Consider the following 22,011-nt stretch of genomic DNA (forward strand, 5'->3'; position numbering starts at 1 on the left):
GTAAATGATATGCTGCTCAGGTTCAGGCAGAGTTCAGCCAGTAACCCCACATGGCGGTGAGACCTTCCCTGCAACTGCATTTGCCAAAATACCTGCAAGAGTTCTGCATTTCTTTACGCAGCACAAGCCTGACAGGATAGTTTTGTTTTACAATCTGACACATCCCACACTAACACTAGAGGGTGTATAGAAAATAGCTTCTGCTGCGATATCGTCTCGCTAGTACTTTAGAATTTTCAATGAGTAAATACATCTTCGTACGTAATTGTACTAGGAAGTCACTGTTTATTGTAGAGGATTTGCCAAACAACATTATTTTTTTTCTAGTTTCATTATGATTTCATTAGCTTATTGTTTGTTTGTAGCCTTCTTCAGCTGAATATATCCGTATTGATGTTCCACTCTTTGGGCCTGATTCACTACGGAACACATCTGCAATAGTGATTACGAACGCAGTTCAACTGCGATAGTATGCTAATCCATTGTGATCGCAATGCCGTCGCGGCACTATATAAGTCCGCCCACTTTACCTTACACACATCCATGTTTAGCAAGACTGCAAAAACATCGGTACAATCGAGTACCATCGCAGCCTCACGCACACTTGCACAAGCCCTGACCTTACTCAGAAATTGCTAACTTCCATGCAAGCTATGAGTCCTCAGGCTATCGCAGTGGATAATTTATGCACGCCCTTGCAATGGCGTTGCAACGCACTAGCACCCCTGCGTTCGCCCGACCACCCCCCCGTCACCACCCACAAACGGCACTTCCTGTCAATCACTCTGCCATGGGTCCGCGTATGCTCTGCAATCGCAGTACCGAACGCAATTGATAGTTCACGCACTGAAATGCATACACATGCGCAGTACGCAACAATAATCCGATTGTGTGCGTATAACCAACTGCATTCCTTGCTGAATCAAGCCTAGAGTTCATACATTCAACTTGGTAAGAACGTTACACTTCTGTGACATCACAAGTTGGACGGTTGGTCAGTTGGATGGTTGGAGGAAGGCTGGTCTGATGTATGGCCTGCTTTAGGAAGATCCTTGATCACACACAAAGCTGACACTGGTAGGGAGGTCAAATAATGAACCCTGATAGAAAACATCTTCCAACCTTCCCAACAATGAGCAAATTATTAACTGGGATCATTTTAGAGGAACAGAATACAATGTCTGACTAAATGCCCAATAGCGCTGTATGTGGCCTGTGCATCCCTGTGCACCTTTTTTCTTTCTTCTATGAATTTTTTTCGGTTACGTTATGACGCTGTTACTGAGTGTTTTTCGGGAGTGCCTGCATTCTCACCAGAAGGTGGTGTGGGTGATCAGTAAGCATCGGGAAATAACAAAAATATTTGAACACTGCAGATGTGTGTTATATCTAAACTCTCTGGAAGTGACATCACTGACACTGGTGAAAGGGGTCAGAGGACATAGCGTACCACGTGCCATTAAATACCAGTGTGATGGCATCAACTGTACCACTCTTGTTTCGATGACAGAATGGAGGCAGAGAAACTAGAATGTGTTCTCCATCCCTGCTGTGACATCTGTGCCCTGCCAGCCAGTTAAGGTGCCCACACACTAGACGATAATCTGCATGATTTCGAGGCGTCGTAATGATGAATCGTTCCAATTTGTGCAAATCATATAGTTTCCACTGAGCGATAACGATCCGATGCGAGGTCTCTCGGGTCGTTAATCGTATCTTCAGTTCTTACCTACTGCAGGTAAGATCTGGCAATCTCTTTGACGATGCTCTGGAAATCGTTAAGGACGCACGATAGGTCGTTAGTAGATCGTTTGTCAAAATGAACACTTTATACACAATATAATTTGTCCAGGACTGCCAGGGAGCTGCTGGGGAGTTCAAGGGAAATCATTAACGACATTGCATCGGTTGAGAGTTGTTTAGTGTATGGGCACCTTTACTCAAGAGAAGTGTTATTCATAATGTGATTGGCAATACATAAATAAACAATAACAAAGGACAGATGGTAATAATAATATGTGCACAGTTTACCCTCAAATGTATGTTTTTGGGTTACTGAACCAGTTGCATTGTGAATTTTGTATACAGTAACTACCACTATGAAGGTGCTCTAGGGGCTGTATTGCAACCCAGCAAGAATGCGCGTTACTTGTCTTAGTAAGTGGCCAGTAGTGAAATAACATAATTAAACAAAGAGTACCAGTGTCAGGCATGCATGGAGATCACTGGGAACCCCAACATAATCTGGCTTCTTTCCAACGGACAGACACAGGGCATTGTGAATAACACTGAGTGCCTTGACCCAGCGATGCCCCTATGCAGAGGAATTCTAAAACTGCGTTGTCATCTTCAGAATTCATCAATTATTTATGTGCTGTTGAAATTCAGTTTGTTTTATTCTTAGGGTTATGTTTTAAGAACATTCACATTTGAAACATGTGTTGCTTTTTCAAACATTGTCTCTGTCTCAAGAAAAATATCAGTGTTAAAACAACAACCTTAAACAGTGATGAAATGGCTTGGGATGAGTTATACAGGACTGATGTGTTAAAATATCTAAAGGCAACATTCTTATCAGCAAGTCTTTCAACGGCTCTTAATGTACAAGTCATAAGGCAGCTAGGAATGGCAGGGAAAAGGGGTAAAGACACAAATGCTACAGTGTGAATGTCCAAGATTAATCTCAACAATTTTGCAGCCTCCCTAAAAATGTCTTTGTGAGAACTGATGCTGTGGGAATTAAAAACAACAACTGCCCTATAGAATGTGGAGAAAATAGGATTTTGGTACTTACCAGTAAAATCTCTTTCTCCGATTCCAAGGGGATACTGGAGGTTAAGACACTGGGGTATAGATGGGTGGATGAGTGGAGCTGGCACTTTAAATTTATAAGTGTGAGTACCTCCTCCCCATCTATCCCCCAGAAGCCCTGGTTAGAGAATTGGAGCACGAGGAGATGGAAACAGAACCAGAAGATACAACTGAGGAGAAGGAATCACACAAGACCATGGCAGAGCTGAATTAAAACACACATAAGAGAACATACAGGATTTGAAAAACATAACACAAAAGCAGGTAAAGCAGTGCTGGGAGGGCGTCCAGTGTCCCCTGTGGAATTGGAGAAAGATTGGAGATTTTACTGGTTAAGTACCAAAATCCTATTTTCTCCTTCATCCACCAAGGGACACTGGAGGTTAAGACACTGGGGACGTCCCAAAGTTTTCTCCCTGAGCTGGAGAGCTCTGAGAAACCTGCAAAACCCTGCAACCGAAACCAGATTCTGAGGCCGCAAAGGTATCAAACCGATAAAATCGAACAAAGCTATTGACTGTGGACCAAGTGGCCGCACGGTGCAACTGGGAAGCCGAAGTGCCCAGTAGGCACCCACGGAGCGAGTGGAATGGGCAGAAATAGAGACCGGCGTAACCCGACCACCAGAAGTATAGGCCTGTCGAATGACCAGGCGAATCCATCTGCCAAAGACTGCTTAGAAGCAGACCAACCTTGTTTGGAAGCATCATAAAGAACAAACAAAGCATCCGACTTCCGCAAGGCAGCGGTACGGGCCACATAAATCCTAAGAGCCCAAACAACGTCTAGGGTGATAGAAGACGGATAAGTATCCGACAACACCGGAACCACAATAGGCTGATTGATGTGAAAAGCAGAAACCACCTTTGGCAAGAAGGATGCCTTAGTATGGCGTTCCGCACGATCATCGTGAAAAATCAGATAAGGAGATCGACAAGAAAGAGCTCCTAATTCAGAAACCCTCCTAGCTGAAGCCAAAAGGAGGACAGCCTTCTAAGTGAGAAGCCTATGATCTACATCTTCCAAGACAACACCAGGTTAAGGTCCCATGGTGCTGTAGGCGGTATAAACAGAGGTTGTATCTGAAGAACCCCTTGTAAAAAGGTCTGAACCAGCGGGATCAAGGCAAGACGGCGCTGATAAAAAAAACCGACAATGCAAATACCGGAACCTTCAAAGAATCAAGGCGCAAAGCCACATCCAAACTTGACTAGAAGAAAGGAGGAGACGGGAGATGCGAAAGGCAGTAGTGTGAAACCTCCATTTCTCACACCAGGCTATATAAGCATGCCAGCTACGGTGATATTGAGTCAAAGTGATCGGCTTACGAGCCCGGAGCATAGTACTGTAGGTATTACAGAGTTCGCAACACCACTGCGTCTTAAGAGAGCAACTCAACAGTCACACTGTTAAACACAGCCACTGTAAGTCTGGGTAAAAGCAAGGACCTTGAAGTAGAAGATCTGGTTGAAGAGGCAACGGCCAAGGATCCCTGACGAGGAGCTACTGAAGATCAGAGAACCAAGCCCTCCATGGCTAGTTTAGAGCCACTAGGATAACGGTTGCCGCTTTTCTCTTGATCCACTTGAGAACACTTGGAAGCAGAGGAAAAGGAGGGAAGAGGTACATGAGGTTGTAACTCCAAGGAACTGTCAGAGCATCTATTGCCTCCGCATCCAGGTCTCGAGTTCTGGAAAAATATCAGGGTACCGGATGGTTGTGTCTGGAAGCCATGAGATCTATTTGTCATACCCCATTTCCTTACTAGCTGTTGGAAAACGTCCCGGTGAAGAGCCCATTCTCCAGGATGAATGTCCTGGCGACAGATAGTCAGCCTCCCAATTGTCCAATCCTGGAATGAACACTGCTGAGATCGCCACCACGTGGCTTTCCTTTGTCAGAATTATCCAGTTCCAAAGGCCGAACAGCCGACCTGCAGTAAGGTGGTCAAGTTGAATCCACCAGAGAAGAGATTCATGTCTGGGGTGACAGGTGTACCAGGCGGTGCATATGAAGATGTGATCCAGACCACTGGGCCAGGAGATTCAATTAAAAAAGACGAGAATGAAATCTTCCGAACTGAAGACCCTTGAAAGCTGCCACCATCTTCCCTAAGAGACGAATGCAAAGATGAATGGACAACCGCTTCGGCTTGAGAACCATGAAGACATGCTGACGAATTGCCTGAGCCTTGTCCACTGGAAGGAGGATCCTTAAAGCCGCCGTATCCAAAATAATTCCCAGAAATTGGGGGCGTTGAGATGGAATCAGACTGGACTTCTCAAAGTTGATTATCCATCCGTGATGGATAAGGACTTGGTGTGTTAAAGCTACATGTTCGTTGAGAATCTGAACAGATGGAGCTTTGATGAGGAGATTGTCTAGATACGGAACAATAGTGACCCCAACGATCTGAGATGAGCAATCCACCACCGACAGAATCTTGGTAAAGATTCGAGGCGCCGACATCAGACCGAAGGGCAGAGCTTGAAACTTAAAATGTTCCTCTCTCTGACAGCAAATTGAAGAAAAGCCTGATGTGTTTTTGCAAATCGGGACATGAAGATAAGCATTTTTGATGTCCATGGATGCTAGGAACTCCCCCTGTTCCAAACCTGCAATCACCGAGTGAAGAGACTCCATCTTGAATCGGTAAAACGCCAGATAAAGATTTAACAATTTCAGATTCAAAATAGGCCTGACAGAGACGTCTCGTTTCGGAACTACAAAGATATTGGAGTAGAAACGCAGATAACGCTGTTGGACTGGACCAGGTATCAGAACCTTGGAATCCACAACCTTCTATATTGCTTGCAAAAGTACTCTCCGTTTCAGTTGGGAGACGAGAAGACCTGTGATGAAAAACCGATGTGGAGGGGGTTCTGCAAATTCTAATTTGTACCCCAGAGACACCAGATTGATGAACTGGTTTGAAACCAGACATCCTTGAATCGCAAAAGGCGAACCCCCACCCTGGAGTCTCCCATGTGGCAGGTTTGGAATCAGGACGACGGTTCGAACCAGACTGTCGACCTCTGCCTCCACGGGTAGCTGAGGAGGTACCATGTGAACGTTCCCGAAAGGAATGTGGGGCCCGAAAGGAATGACCAGCCAGAGCACGACGCGGAGCTGGAGCAGTGGATGGCAGAAAGGTAGACTTGCCCCCTGTAGAATGGGAAATCCGTTTGTCCAATTCAGGTCCAAAAAGGATATTCCCCATAAAAGGGAGGCACTCCACAGCTCTTTTAGAGTCCGCATTCGCTTGCCAAGACCATAACCAGAGAGCTCTTCGACCCGCTATGGCTGACGCTGAGATCCTGAACCGACATGACCAATGTCCTTAGACGCTTCTCCAAGGTACACAGGAGATTCACGAATGTGTTCGGCTAACACGATAAGTTCGGATCTTGACACTCCTGATTCAAGTCCACTGACCAATTCCTCCGTCCATCTTTCCACTGCTTTGCTGAGCCAAGAGCCAACCAAAGCCGGTCTAAGCAACATTCCTGCTGCTGAGTATATGGATTTTAAGAAGGTTTCCAGCATACGGTCGGAACTGTCCTTAAGGGTTGTGGCTGCAGGGACAGGCAGCGTGGTTTTCTTAGAAAGTCGTGAGACTTATGAGTCTACTGAAGGAGGAGCTTCCCATTTTTCCGTGACCGATTTTGGAAATGGGTAAATGGACAAAAACCGTTTGGGCATCTGAAATTTGTTATCAGGATGCTGCCAGGCTGTAGACAACTGTGTATTTAATCCTGTGAAAAAGGAAAGAAAATAGTAGACCTTTGTCTTGTTCCAAATAATGACGTATCAGTAGATTCCGTGTACTCCTTGTCTGGAATCTTCAAGACATGTCAGACCGCCAGGGTAAGGGCTTCCACTCCCTGGATACGCGAATCAGAGGTCTGTTAGGGAAGGTCTTCACTGTCCGACAAAGCTTCCAACTCACCTTCCTCCTCTTCCTGTGATGAAAGAGGCTCTGCGTCAGAGTCGTCCGACTAGAGGACCGCTGGGAGGAGCCTCTTCTTCTTAGATGGTCGAGCAGCCACATTGACCCTAGAAGAGGAAGCAGAAGAACCCCATGCACTGAGCCAAGCCCTCTACAGAATGGGCCAGGTCTCTTGCCCAACCTGGCTCTCTCTCTGCAGAATCAGAAACAGGGGTCTGATTCCTAGACGCTTCTCTATCTCTGCGTGCGGCAGCTAGTTCTTTTCAGCTATAACACCTGCCCAGGTAGATATCCAAGGCGGTGTAGGGGCTGCATCAGAAGATGGTCCTGCAGTAACTGGTCCTGACATACAGGGCTCACATAAAGCTGCTCTATCAGAGTGTTCCTGAGGCAGCTTATCATTACATTTAAAGCAAACACCTTCTGTGATGTTTTAGTAGTTGTCCCTCTACCTGTCACGATGCAGTCAGACACACACACAGACAGAACAGAGGACACAGATATGGAGAGGACCACGGGGTACAGAGGGAAAGGAGTCACTGTATCCCACCCCAATGTAAATTCTCCTATTTGCTCAGCAGCCCAGAAAACACCCCAGTGTATTCACAACCTCTTAATAGGGAGAGTGCTGTAATGCTATAGCCACGGCCTTGTTGCTGTGGAAAATACAGCAGGAGGCTGCTGTATTGCCTTGGAAAGCGCCTGTCTCTATAAAATGGCGCTGAAAAGGGAGCAGAGGGGCTGTACTGGTCCTCCCTCCCTCAGGGGAGAACTAATGAACTGGGTGTCTGACACACTGCCGAGGACCGCAATGTAGGCTCCGCCCCCTTCCTCCCCTGCCAGCGCCGGCATCTGCGTTTCCCGTAGTCAGTATTCCAAAGGCTTCCCCCATGTACAGCTGCGCTGGCAGCTGATTCTGTGAGCTAAGCGATCTCACGCCTTGTAACCTCTCCCTGTAAACACTCGTTGCCCCGGAAAGCACCATACTACAGCAGGCTCCATACCTGAGCCTGTCAGGCACACTACAGGAGGCTCCATACACTGATCAGATCAGCAGCAGCAGGGCTTAAAGTTGAGGGAGAGGGAATAACATTCAAGGGAGGGGAGGTGGGTGAGGGGGGGTGGTAGCACCGCAGATTTAAGACATCTCAGTCCCCTGCTAATCAGGGGAAGAGGTATTACTTACCTGCTGCCAGCATCAGGACTGCGGTGTACAAGGAGACATGGACACAGCCTCTATATTAGGCTGCGGTATGTACCTTCCCTGAGCAAGTGTCAAGGAGACTGGGACCCGGACACTCACTCTCTATTAGTAGCGGCGGGTCCTCTGATGCATCCATGTCCAAGGCTCGGATTAGTAAGTCCAGGAATGATGATGTTTGTCCATGAAAGATAACGTTTTGCCTCTTTCTGAGTCCCGTTTTTTGGAGGGAAAAAATCCGAACCTGGCGTGCAAAACCGAACTAATCCGAGCCTGCACATCCCTAGTTCAGATACACTGAACGACAATCATCTTCCAGGCAGCTGCGGGTCACGCCGTGACTCCCTCACCGCAGCTGCTGCTGCATGTGTATGGATGATCGGCTAATCGCCCGTACACACTTGCCGGCTGTCCATCGGCTATGCAGTAGAGCCGACGCGATATGTCTGTGAACGACGTTGTTCACACACATATCGCGGGTACACACTGGCCGACGGGCAACAGATATATTGGCCGATCAATTGATCGGCCAATATATCTGTCAACTTAGGGGGGGTATTTATCAAAGCTGGGAGAGAGATAACATTGTGAGAGAGAAAGTACTAACCAATCAGCTTCCAATTTACATTTTGCAGGCTGTGTTTAAAAATGATAATTAGGAGCTGATTGGTTGCTAATTTCTTTTTTGCAATTTTGTCTCCCAGATTTGATAAAAACCCCCTTAAATCCTTCCCTATTATGCCTCCATTCTCAGAATACGGCTGCTGTCATCCATTCACAGATTTCAGTGAAATGTTGCTTCCGGTTTGAAATAACAACACGTTTCCTGGTCCGATTGTGCTAATGATATTTGATTTATTGTGTACTTAAAAAAAATAAAATAAAAAATAAAAAAAATTTACTTTTATTTGTATTCTTTTCTATTTTCATTTTAGATTCTAGTACAACTTAATTACAGATGAATCATATTGTCCGGCTATGTACTGTAATGCTCATAATTTGCATGCTGATTTGCTATCACTGTGAAGCCATACCTTCTGCCATATTCTGGGGGACATCTGCTCCTGCTGTAAAACGCTGCAGGAGCCCCATTATGTAGCTATACAAATGGGTTTGTATTTACAAGGAGAAGGATACAAAAGATGTGGTTTTCTCTTGCTATGGTGATTGTACCTATTCATTATTGGCGATTATACCTATTGGTTATCCCTCCTAAAGGGCCAGGGAATGCCAAATACAGCAGGAGTAAAGTTTTAAACAGTGATTTGGGGAAGATACATATAATATATAGATATACTTGCAATATAAAAACAGAAATTAACAAAATAAACGTATAATAGTATATTTAGTATACAAAGTGAGATGTTGTGCTTTTTATGCATTTGCTTAGTATCCTGATTAAGGGCCTGATTCAGCTTCAGATGGAATTGCAAAGCTGCTCGCAAGCAGCTTTGCAATTCCGTCTGTGCAGATATGGTAACGCAGCATTAGGCAACACGCCTCCTACTGCACTACGTATCCGAGCTGCGTTGTCCAACTTAGCATCGGATACTCTACGGAACAACGCCTGGCTAAAGTGACCCATGGGGTCACGCAGCTGGCCGCCGCAGATGAGAGGAAGAAGCCAGGAAAGCTCCGTCAGCCGATCGCAGATCCTGGCTTCTTCCCTCCCCCTGAATAAGGCCCTAAGTTCTAAATCAGGGATGGGGAACCTCCTGCCCGGGGGCCTTATAAGGCCCTCGGAATCATTTGGTCTGGCCCTCTGAGCTTTTTTCTCTATGTAGCAGTGCCACCTGGAGCGTCATTAGGACGCTGCAGACTGTCACACCGCTGCCCTTACAGCTCACAGGAGCATCCTCAGGATGCTCCGGGCATTGCTGTAATCACCGGCGATTGTGGCCCCACCTCCTTGTGACGTCAGATGGAGGGGGCATGGCCTGAACCAGGCCCGCAAATAATGTTATATATATATCAAAATGGCCCTCGGCAGAAAAAAAGGTTCCCCACCCCTGTGTTAAATCAATGTTCTTGTACAAAGAGCATCATTAACATGCATTTCCCAAGTTTCAGTTGCTTATAGGGTAGTATAAAATATAAACGTGGAAAAACAATATTAGATTTACAGTAGTTTAGATCTTTCTTTCAGACAATGGAAATAAGAGTTTATGGGGCCTATTCATCAACACTAAAATAACGTTTTTAAGGACATTTTCCTTAAATAACGTTATTTTGGTATTCATAAACAGACTTAGCACAGGAGATATCACAGATCTCTCCTTGCCAAGTTCCCCTGCGTTAATTTCGACACTCCCCATACATTAGTACATTAGTATGGGGATGTGGAAATTGTGGTATTCATCAAATTCCGAAAATAATGAATTTTCGGAATTTGATGCAGTTACTATTCGCCACTGTGGGGTGGCGAATAGCAGAATCGACTTACCTGTATCCGCGTGTGCAGGTCCCCCGACGAGTCCCTCCGGCGCTCTGCTCCGTCCTCAGGCTCCGGAGGCTGGTCGGACATGTGTGCTCCCCAGCAGAGCACAAGAAAGTTTAGAAAAAAAAAATAATTTTTTTTTTATTTCTAATCTGTCATGTGGTCTGCTGGTAAACCACATGACAGACCAGCAGGACGGATCTGGAGGCTGCTGCGCGGACAGGTAAGTCGGGGGTGGGGGGGGTCGAGGGGGGTACACAAACTTAACGCATCTGTAGGCAGTGCTGCGCATGCGCTGGTTTTACAGATGTATCAGCGCATGCGCAGCGCTGTTTCCAGATGCGATAAGGTAGTGTAGGCAGGGAAAAGTATCTATTTCCCGAAAAGCTGTCATCGCAAAAATTACAGCTTTTCGGAATAGATACTTATGGAGAGGTGGAATGATGAATTCCACCTATAATTAGGTAGAACTCCATGCGAGTTCTAAACCTAATTATCTCTAGAGAATTTTTAGGTTTAATGAATAGGCCCCTATATCTTGATTTGTCCTGGACACATGTCAATATATAGCAAATATAAAAAAGGCTTCAATGTCTTTCAGTTTTATTCAACAGTTTATATATTTTTACTGCAAATAAACAAATCAGTTAATTTACTATTATATACTTTATGGCAGTGGTTCAGTTAATTTACTATTATATACTTTATGGCAGTGGTTCAGTTAATTTACTATTATATACTTTATGGCAGTGGTTCCCAAACTGGGTGCCACAGGTTTGTTGGTGTTCCAGGACCAAATCAAACTAAATATGGTCAATTTAATTGGTAAAATGTGTGGACAAACAGACGCACAACCCTGTCCGCCACTATATAACTGACCCCAAGTATAACAGTTAAGCACATATTACCTTATTTAACACATTTTCTCAAAAAGAAACTTTTGGCCTAGGGGTGCCGTAAAAAAATGATGATGCTCTAATGCGCCATTATTCAAGAAAGTTTGGGAACCACTGCTTTTTGGGGCTTCCTTGTGATTATATTACAGGTTGAGTATCCGATATCCAAAATGCCTGGAACCAGGGGTATTTTGCATAACGAAATATTCCGTATTTTGGAATATTTGCATATCACAATGAATTATCTTGGGAATGGGACCCAAGTATACACGCAGAATGCATTTATGTGCTATATACACCTTATACACACAGCCTGCAGGTAATTTTATACAATATTTTTAATAATGTGTGCCTTAGACAAAGTTTGTGTACATTGAACCATCAAAAAATCAAAGGTTTCATTATCTCAGTCATGCCAAAATAATTCCGTATTTCGGAATATTTGGATATGGGAGACTCAACCTGTGCCATGCAATAATACTAACAACACTGAAAAATAAAATCTCTCTCTAAAACTATTCTGTCCAAAGTCCAATACTAAGAAATACTTGGAGCCATATGCTATCAGACGCGATAAGCCACTTTTCGGCGAAAAATAGATTATCATGCGAGAAATGAATGGATGGGACAAGTGCAAGTGACAGGTGGGAGTTTGAACATTTTTTAAAAGTGCTCTAAAATGACTTAAAAATATACATACATCCATGTTTAGTTTTCCTTAATTTAACTATAGCATTTATTTGGGCCAAAAAAAAGCAAAACATTGCTCTCACTATTATATTTTCACTGCTAGACAGAAATTCATATACCAGCCATTTGCCACAGTTTAAGAACCCCAAACCCTTTGATTATGGCCAATAACCGTCATTTATAATGTTAGCCTATATTGGTTTACCTTTTATTGGGGTACAGGCCGATTTCCCCATTCTCTGGGGAAAATTTTCACCCGTCATCCCTGCAAAAATGATCGCACTAATGCGTCTTTGCTGCTTTTGCAATAGAATAGCCCAATAAACGGGAGCGTGCATACTTGCGAAAAGATACATTCGGGCAAATGGTGTCTATAGCGCCATTTGCCTGAATGTCACAATTCGCATATATGTCATACTTGTTGCATGCTTCCACTTGCGAAAATTTAAAGTTTTCGCGGCTAATTGGATACCTAACTTGATCTACAGTGACACCATTATTGTGACACCATTTTCAAAGTAAACAGGTGAAAATTTTAATTTGTTATGGAAATGTGAAGTTATGGAGTGTTCAAAATGTTATTTGAGCCACTTACAATAAGAGTGCGGGTGATCAATATAACAAGGGTGAAATACAGACGTTGTTAATGTTCATTAAAGAGGATTTCCGCATTAAATTTGCTTTATGGTACATAAATTCTACCCTCTTCCTTGTTCTGATAGGGTTCTGATGTTGAAGGCTGAAGTGATTACATCAGATGTCAATGGCTGTACATACAGTACTATTGTTCATAAATAAGTTTTCAAGACTGTATTAAAAAACCCTATTTGAGTCATGTTCTCCCAAGACAGTTATTTTATTCCAAGTTTTTTTTTTTTTTTTCCACAGGAAACCCAGCTATAATGAGAAATGTATTGTTCTGGGCTTTGGAGGGTTGGGGAATAGGTACGAGTTCAGCCAAACAGAAGGAAAAGTCCTTTCATTAAAAACAAGGCTATTGAAGCCTTAGGAAAAGGCAAAGTCGTAATTCTGAGAAACACACAACAACATGGTCTGGAGCACTTAATTTACAGCTGCTGTAAAGCGGATGCCAGCCACCTATAGGTCATAAATACAGCTTTGAACGCCCTGCAACACTGGAAGAACAAATTGTAAAAGAGCACTGAAGATGCTTTGCGGCCTTGAGCATGGCTGTTTTTCATTAAGTGATTGTTTTTTACTAATTAAGTGAAGAGCAAAGATACAAACATCCACTTGTTAGCTTAGTCCAAAACGAGTTGCAGAGTTTTATAGCTCACCGACCGATCAGCCACCTCGCTGTCACCACTAGTACAAGATCAGCTACTCAACAGTACAAAACCATTCAGGTGTCAGGTCTGGCATATAATGGGCTGGTAACAGGGTTGGACTGGCCCACAGGGGTAGAGGGGAAATCCCCGGCGGGCCCCACTGCCTGTGGGCCCACCCTCCTCCTCTAGGTGTCAGGTTCCAGACATCAAAATATAGATTGTTACTCTACTAGATGGTCAGTCACGAGGTGGAGCAGAACCACTGATCAACATGGGGGCTTGGTTCCCTTCAATAGTAACTGCATCAAGATTTGTCTAATTGTAAGATATTAATCTGTGGTGGCTGGCCACACCCCCACTGGTGGAAGACCACTCCCCTTAAGCATAGGCCCCTAGAACTGCATTTCCCGGTGGGCCCTTCTTGTCCCAGTCCGACACTGGCTGGTAATCCCACATGAAAACCATTGTGGATGTTTCACTGATGAACTTCTCTCACTTACATGCAAAGTCTTCCATTCTGCCTACTTCCTCAGTAGTCCGCACTATGGGCCTGATTCAGACCCGGTCACAAGTGCTGAGCGCTTGCAACCGTGTCGATGGTGGCCCAGAGCACATGCGCGAGACCCAGCTAGCGACGGGCAATGCCTCTCTCCGGGTCTAGCAATAAAGGTGGGCGAGCAGCCGATGTTGAGTGACAGCTTGCCCCCTTTGGTTGGGTGGGGACGGGGGGGGTGGCTGCCCAAACGGAGGCGTTCCCATGTGAACGCCTGCTGTTTGGGGGCGGCCCCAATGACATCACGAGTGATGTCAGTGGAGAGATTCCGGCTCTGTTATACCCGAAATCTCTCTGGGGCTTGCGGCCATGAGACCCTACCACTACCAAGGGTCTCGTCGCAAGCCCAGTGGTCACGATGGTCTTGACCATCGCGACCATCATCCTGGCCACTCGCTATAGCTGTGGGTGGTCACCCACAGCTATGCAAGCGGCCAGGAGGCTGCACAAACCCCCCCCCCAAAAAACGCCCTGATTCAGAGCGAGCGCTCTTTCAGAGCGTCCGGCTTGGAATCAGGGCCTATGTACAAATGCTGCATATTTTCCAGCTTGATGCTTGCATAGGAAACTATATGAACTGGTTTGATGCAGTCACCCACTTTCCCGCTCTCTGCTACTTTTCCAATTCACTGCGCAGCTGGTCACAGGGGTGGGCAGATCCTGCTGCTCAGTGTCATTAATGTCCAATTTAGTTATACACCTAGGTTGGGCTTCAGAGGGGCAAGGCCCGATATGCATCCATCTATGTTCATCACCAAAATTTTTTATATTATTCTATGGATTGCTAAAAGGACAATTATCAGGCATCAAGTTTGTTTTTGCGTCATGCAGACTACCAGATTGTGACAATTCTAAACCATCAGCTGCAATACTGCGATTTGTATGGCCATCATAATGTGCCGTGGGCAGGTTATAGGGGAGCGCAGCCCGAAATGGTCTATTAGGGGAGTCAGATGCGCTGAAAGAAAATAGACTATTTGAAAAAATGAGGATTTAGCAAATATAAATGGCATGGCTGATTTATCGTGGTCGACAGTTATGAAGTGGATTTTGTTAAAATGTCAACAGGAAACCTGTGACATATGACATGTCAACATTGACAGAATATCGACATTCGGTTTAACCTACGGGCGGGAGGGCTACGTTTAGGAAATGGGGGGAGGTTAGGTTTAGGCTGCGGGCAGGAGGGTTGCGTTTAGGAAACGGGGGGAGGTTAAGTTTAGGCTGCGGGCAGGAGGGTTGTGTTTAGGAAACGGGGGGAGGTTAGGTTTAGGCAGCGGGCAGGAGGGTTACGTTTAGGAAACGGGGGGAGGTTAGGTTTAGGCTGCGGGCAGGAGGGTTGCGTTTAGGAAACAGGGAGAGGTTAGGTTTAGGCTGCGGGTAGGAGGGTTACGTTTAGGAAATGGGGGAGGTTAGGTTTAGGCTGCGGGCGGGAGGGTTACGTTTAGGAAACGGGGGGAGGTTAGGTTTAGGCTGCAAGCAGGAGTGTTGCATTTAGGAAATGGGGGAAGGTTAGGTTTAGGCTGCGGGCGGGAGGGTTGCGTTTAGGAAACGGGGGGAGGTTAGGTTTAGGCTGCTGGCAGGAGGGTTGCGTTTAGGAAACAGGGGGAGGTTAAGTTTAGGCTGCGGGCGGGAGGGTTAAGTTTAGGAAACGGGGAGAGGTTAGGTTTAGGCTGCGGGCGGGAGGGTTAAGTTTAGGAAACAGGGAGAGGTTAGGTTTAGGCTGTGGGCAGGAGGGTTGCGTTTCGGAAACAGGGAGAGGTTAGGTTTAGGCTGCGGGCGGGAGGGTTAAGTTTAGGAAATGGGGAGAGGTTAGGTTTAGGCTGCGGGCGGGAGGGTTACGTTTAGGAAACGGGGGGAGGTTAGGTTTAGGCTGCGGGCGGGAGGGTTATGTTTAGGAAACGAGGGGAGATTAGGTTTAGGCTGCAAGCAGGAGTGTTGCATTTAGGAAATGGGAGAAGGTTAGGTTTAGGCTGTGTGTGGGAGGGTTAAGTTTAGGAAACAGGGGGGAGGTTAGGGTTAGGCTGCGGGTGGGTTAGCTTGCAGGGGGAAGTTAAGGTTAGAAATAGGCACTAGGAGGAGGGTTAGGGGAAGAATACTTACCTGAATGCTGCAGGATCACAGGTCTTGACAATCATGTGACCGTCGGGACCCGGGAGCCGCTGCAGCCTTCAGGAGCAGCTAACACTGCTTTTCCACCAAAATCCCGGGTGGGGGTTACCTCTGCCGGCGCTTGGAGATTATATAATCTCTTAGCACCGGGAAATGCAGCTCTCCATATGCTGTGAACGGGACCCGTGTCCGATGAGCCGCGATACCAGTTTCCACAGAGCCTTGCCCGAGTAAAACACCGCTGGAGACCCAGGAAGGAATGCCGAGTCAGTCAATCCTGGATTTTTTCCTAGGAGCCTTTTCCAATGAGCCGCAACCCGGGTTGACACGGCAATAACCCGGGTTTTAGCGGCACTGGAAATGGGGTCACCAGGGATGATGTTGATATTCTAAAATGTCAACATTATGAATAATGAAATGGCCAATGTCAACATTTCAGCATTCTAATGTCTAACGATGAATGACAGCATTATGTGTGTCTACATATCATACCCCACCCATACAGTACTTTCATTATTTCTTTACGTTTTAGTTTTTAGGGTTTTTCACATGCAACATTTTCATGATTTCTGCCTTTCTGAAAACTGTGCCAATGGACTAACTACATACACTGCATGGAAGCCTATCACACCCTCCCCATCACATTGTGTGCATGGAACGTTAAGTATATAAACTACAATAAAGTAACCTAACAAATAATTTACAACTCCAAGAATGACTTGGTTCTATACAAAATAAGAAAAATTGTACTACTGTACAGTTGGGTCCATTGAAACAGAAAAATAAGGGCATTTCCAGGGTCAGAAATTACCAGGGACAAAAACCCATTTAGAACTGTGACCTTTGCCAGCTATGTACTCATCTTCAACTCTGTATCAATATACAATACACTGGTAGAAAGCATTTTTCTTTTTTTATTTATTTAACATGTTGCTATATCGGATCCTTTTGTGTACTTTAACCACAAGTCTTGTTTGCTATTTTGTTATACTTCACTGCTGTGAGGTCTATGTTGCTGGCAAAGACACCAATGTAGAAAATGCACTATATCCAGACACATTTTCCACTGTAAACTTTGTACTCTGTATGACTCCGCTGTGGAATTTGAAAAGTGGGCTCTCGCTTTCATTTCGCCTGTGTTGGGGACTTGAAATTCTATTTATGTTAAAAATCTCGTGTGACATTTTGTAGGCCCTGGGGGCACCTTATAAATCAAGCTGCTGGAAAAAAAAAAAAAAAAAAAAGAAGGCCTGGCAGCGTAGTGCTCCCGCGAGGAGGAAAATAAATAAAAATGACCGCGGCTTGACAAACAGCAGTCGGAGCCAGCACAGAATCGTTTGGATCAGTAGAAGAAGTGGATTCCAAACCACACATAGCTGAGGAATGAAGAAATGCCTGGGGGGGATTATTTTGCAGCGCTGCCAAGTGAAGTTAACAACACTTTGTTGTCCTCCATTTCCCTCCCGGCAGGATTCTCTCACTTTTTTTTTTTTTTACATCTCTTTCCTACTCGGTCAATGTATGTGTGTGGTAAATATTGTATACAGTATAAATACGTATAAATTGGAACTGAAACAATCCGGAAACAAAAAGGAGGAAACACGTCCATGGAAGGGTTAAAGGACGTACATAACGTGTACTGCCGCCGCCGACTTCTCACGGTGGAGACAGCCATGTTGTAGGCTGAACCAACAGCCAGGAGTATTAAGCCCATCAGCTCACCAGGAACTACTGAGATTATCAGGGTAAATATTGGTTCACAATGCAAAACGCCCATCTCCACTTGGCCGAGGCATAGTTGGATGCAAAGTGGGGGTACATTACTGAAAATAAATGTTCTGGCAAATATTAACGTATTTCCAAAAATAACTAAATGGATTTCCGCTACTGACCGATCTATTCGGTAGTAAGTGTCGTAAAAACTGCGTAGTCTCATTTGCGCATGTTTAGTGCTAGTTCACACTAAAGCTGGCCACACATCTAAAGATTATCTGTCCAACCAGCCAACTAGTTGATTGGTTGGAATGAAAATCTGGTAAGGTATGAAAGCAAATGACAATCAGCAATTTGCTCCCAAACGCCGGAAAATGAACAAAAACTGTTGTTTGAACAAATTGTTTAGATCAAACATTTAACAAACTTGTCTGACGACGATTTTCATCTGTTTTCTGGCATTTAGGAGCAAATTGGTGATCATCAGTTACTCCCATACGTTACCAGATTTTCATTCCAACCAATCAACTAGTTGGCTGGTTGGACAGATAATCTTTAGATGTGTGGCCAGCTTTAGGGAACAGGTGTACAGTCTCCTATGCATCAGCCCCTTACACAGCAATTCCAAACATTCCACCCGGTCACTGGCATTTAACTGGGGTTCTCCTGCAAGCAGTTAAACATCATTAATAGATGTACAAGAGAATAATGTCACTAATTGCCCTACGCCCACCAACTGCAAGTCTTCGGCACGGTCAGTGCCTACGTCTGGTCCTTACCTTTCATACAGCAGTTCAGGCGCTAACTTTAGCCAACCTTATTAGAAATTAAGCTGTTTATTCTAACCAAGGGCACATTGGGGGAAATGCTTCGAACCTTCTAAAGAGTGGAGATGTTATCCATAGCAACCAATCAGCTTATTCCTATCACTTTATAGAATGTACTAAATTAAGCGCAATTGGGGTTTCCAGCCTAAAGCAAAACAAAATATGAATAGATGCATACAGTATGCAACCCTACAGAATTTGTTTAGAGTTACAGATAAATCAGTGCCAGTTCTGACTACAGATGTGCCCTCATACATCTAGCCTCAATACGCCACGCAGCGCGACTTGCCTGGCGCAAGTGAGCCGCCAGGGCTTGTGCTGCTCTGCTAGCGTCGGGCGTTTTTTTTTGCAATGTGACTAGGAAGCACCGGCAGACTGTGCTGATTAATTTTATATGTGACACTTGTATATCTGTGTGCGGCAGAGGGCCTGATTCAGAGATGTAAGCTAACCTGATGGCTAGTGCGCATCTCCGATGGTGGGAGGACTGCGCAAGAGGTGTACTGCGCATGTGCGGCCCTTTGTCTTCGAGTTCGCTTGCAGAGCCTCACAGCCACAGCCTGAGTGACAGGCTGTGGCGTTTAGGGGCGGAGCGGTGGCGTCCCTGGGCAGCGTTCATGGAAACGGGGGCGTCGCCCCCATTTTCCAGGGAGGGGCGAGGCCAGAGTCTGCGTGGGCGCACGCAGACTTCCTGGTTTCGCACGCTAGCTTCAGCTACAGCAGCCTGGCTGAAGGGGCAACAACCGCGACTGATGGTCACAATTGTTCCGATGGTGATCCCAGGCTGCAAACTCGCGATCACGCAGATGCAAGGAGGTGTCTGACACCCGAAAATTGCAGTGTCTCACGGGACCTGGCGCACAGAGGGGGGCTTTTTGGTGCAACTGCAGCAAGGATGTGTAAGGTAAGACTGTAGCAGAATAACAACCCTAACTGTGACCTATACTTTGGTTAGAATATCGCCATTTCCATAGATTCTGCTCATCCCTAGTTTGCCCAGAGGAAATTCTAACGCTCAATAAATCACAGTCCAACCACAAAGTACAGAATATTCGAGATAAGATCACACCAGAAAAATGATACTTCTTGTACCATGAGCCTAAACTCCTTGTAATGTCCGATACGTACCATCCTGCTGGCTACAGAAAGTCACTGAATGGTATTACAAACAATCCATTGCATCATTTTAGGATGTTTAGGGTGTAAGCATGTATTTACAGCACCTGTAACATTTAGCAGCCATGTTGATGACCTATGTCTCAATGTATCACTTCATATCAATTAAAATCATGACACATGTATAATATTTTTTTGGTCTCTATAACATCGGAATACTTCATACCAATTTCTATATAATCCAAATTAAACAACGGTAACAAAGTATAACTGGGCGTTGACCAGAACTTTGAATCAGAGTATGAACAGGTAATACATTGTTGGAAACAGTCATTATACATCCAGGTGCATGCAATATCCTCTAAATCAGGGGTCTTCAACCTTGGCGCTCCAGCTGCTGTGGGACTACACATCCCAGCATGCACTGCCATAGTTATAGCATACTGTTATATTAAAAAGGTGGCAGTGCATGCTGGGATGTGTAGTTGCACAGTAGGTGGAGGGCCAAGGTTGAAGACCCCTGCTCTAAATCAATTAATTTTAAGAAAAGTACTTTGTCCATTGACATGAAAGATATATAAGCCTTGAACATGGCTGTGGAACCGAACCACAAGGTGACTTATATTATACCCATTATTGTGGCACCTACTATTTCCTACATCAAAAGTGGGGGGGGTCACAGCTCCACTTGTAGCTTACTAGATCACTGTAGCAAGTTATATCACAGTATTAAAATGCAAATTATTGTTAAAGAGCCACGATCCTGCTGGTTACTGGCAATCGCGATGGAGCATTGATTTCATAAATAAGTTGTGCAATTTGGAACAAAACTCCTATAATACTTTATGTGTTAGAATAACACTGCACTTCCTTGACTACAGGTGCTAGACCAGGCAATTTAACAGTCTGATAACAGACAGAGAAGGGTAATGAATGGGTCAGGAGCCATATACTGCACTCACGTGTTTGCAAGCTGAATATCCTGGATGGCTTCGGGATATAGATTCTGACCCATCTGACCTTGTTGCAATGCCTTTAATCTCTCCAGGTAAAGATGTGAATTCCAGGGCAAAGACCCGAATGAATTTATACACTTTTGCAAAGAACTAAAGTGGATCCTAAAAGTGGTGTACATTTATATATACTGTTATACATAATTACTGTGCAAAAATAGACTGCAAAAAATAAATATGCAAAAAATGCCCTACACTTAAAAAGAAAAGGTACTTTTTAAATAACTCCCCTAGATGATATCTTGAAAAGTTGCCCGTGTCTTAGAACAAATACCATTTTAATTGTGAAATACATTGCTGGTGCTACCTCAGACAAGCCCTGTGCTATATAAAATCACCTGTCATTGCTGCCAGTAACCTACTGTCTCTTCTGGTACTGACCTGTGCCCACTCAGAGTGGCGGTGTCTCTCACTGCTTGGGCCGTCTCCGAAGCAAAATCCAGGGCACCCGCAACTGGTTTAGTTACAGTTCCAACCAGACCTTTACCAAAGCCGGAGATGAAGCCACTGATCCCACCTTCATTTTTCACACCTTCCACCGTGGAGGTGATCACACTGGTCAGCCCACCAATAATCCCTGCAGGTGGGAAAATAGTTACAGCCACATTGATTGCTTTAGCTATAATATATTATGTGTTAAGCGCTTTCAACTGTACCTAATATGATTAATACAAGACACTGAGTACTGCTGTGGCCATATAGTAACATTAAGCATCCAGGCATCTCTATATTAAGTTTATGACGTTCTAGACAATGAATGATGCGGTCCTATAGGCCAGGACTAAATCCTTAATTTCATTGGAGATATCCAACCTCACAAGAAGAGTGTTCAGAAACAATGTAATAAAAGCCAAGAATGTATTAACAGTTGTCATAATTACACACAATAGTAATGTAAAGTCTGGTTCTGGGAAACTACTTCCCACGTAAAAATGACATTTGGTCAATCCTAAGAAGTTGCTAAAAAAAAAACTTTGACGACTATACATCCACTACAAACATCTCTTCATTTAAAGGCACCTGTAATTTAGCTGTGAATTTGCTGTATAGTTATGTCTACTCATAAACATGTTCTTCAGCATCCTACCATGAGCGAGTCCATGAATCCCAGCAACTAGATGCTCCCCGCTGGTCGCTGCATGATAACGGATATATTCCCTCTCTGTCTGGTGTCTGTTGTCCATAGTCTTTCCCAATCCATCGGAAAGGGTTCCTGCAAACTGCAAGAGAAAGCACAGCGTTGTCACGCAATATAACTCCCAGACAGAAAGCACAGCGCTGTCACGCAATATAACTCCCAGACAGAAAGCACAGCGTTGTCACGCAATATAACTCCCAGACAGAAAGCACAGCGTTGTCACGCAATATAACAGCCAGACAGAAAGCACAGCGTTGTCACATAAT

The 22,011-nt window shown here is 44.8% G+C and overlaps 1 protein-coding gene across 1 annotated transcript in view; it reads right to left on the reverse strand.

The window, feature by feature from the left end:
• The window catches only part of VPS13D (vacuolar protein sorting 13 homolog D), a 265,234-nt gene that overhangs the window by 40,074 nt on the left and 203,149 nt on the right, over positions 1-22,011 (reverse strand). The window contains exons 66-67 of the mRNA XM_088455788.1: positions 21,695-21,827; positions 20,989-21,184 (exon numbers count right to left, since the gene is read on the reverse strand). Coding sequence (XP_088311914.1) covers positions 20,989-21,184; positions 21,695-21,827 — 329 coding nt within the window. The remainder of the gene's footprint in view (positions 1-20,988; positions 21,185-21,694; positions 21,828-22,011) is intronic.

The sequence above is a fragment of the Taudactylus pleione genome, unplaced genomic scaffold, assembly GCF_031769625.1.
Source record: "Taudactylus pleione unplaced genomic scaffold, aTauple2 ptg000671l, whole genome shotgun sequence".
NCBI classification, from domain to species: domain Eukaryota; kingdom Metazoa; phylum Chordata; class Amphibia; order Anura; family Myobatrachidae; genus Taudactylus; species Taudactylus pleione.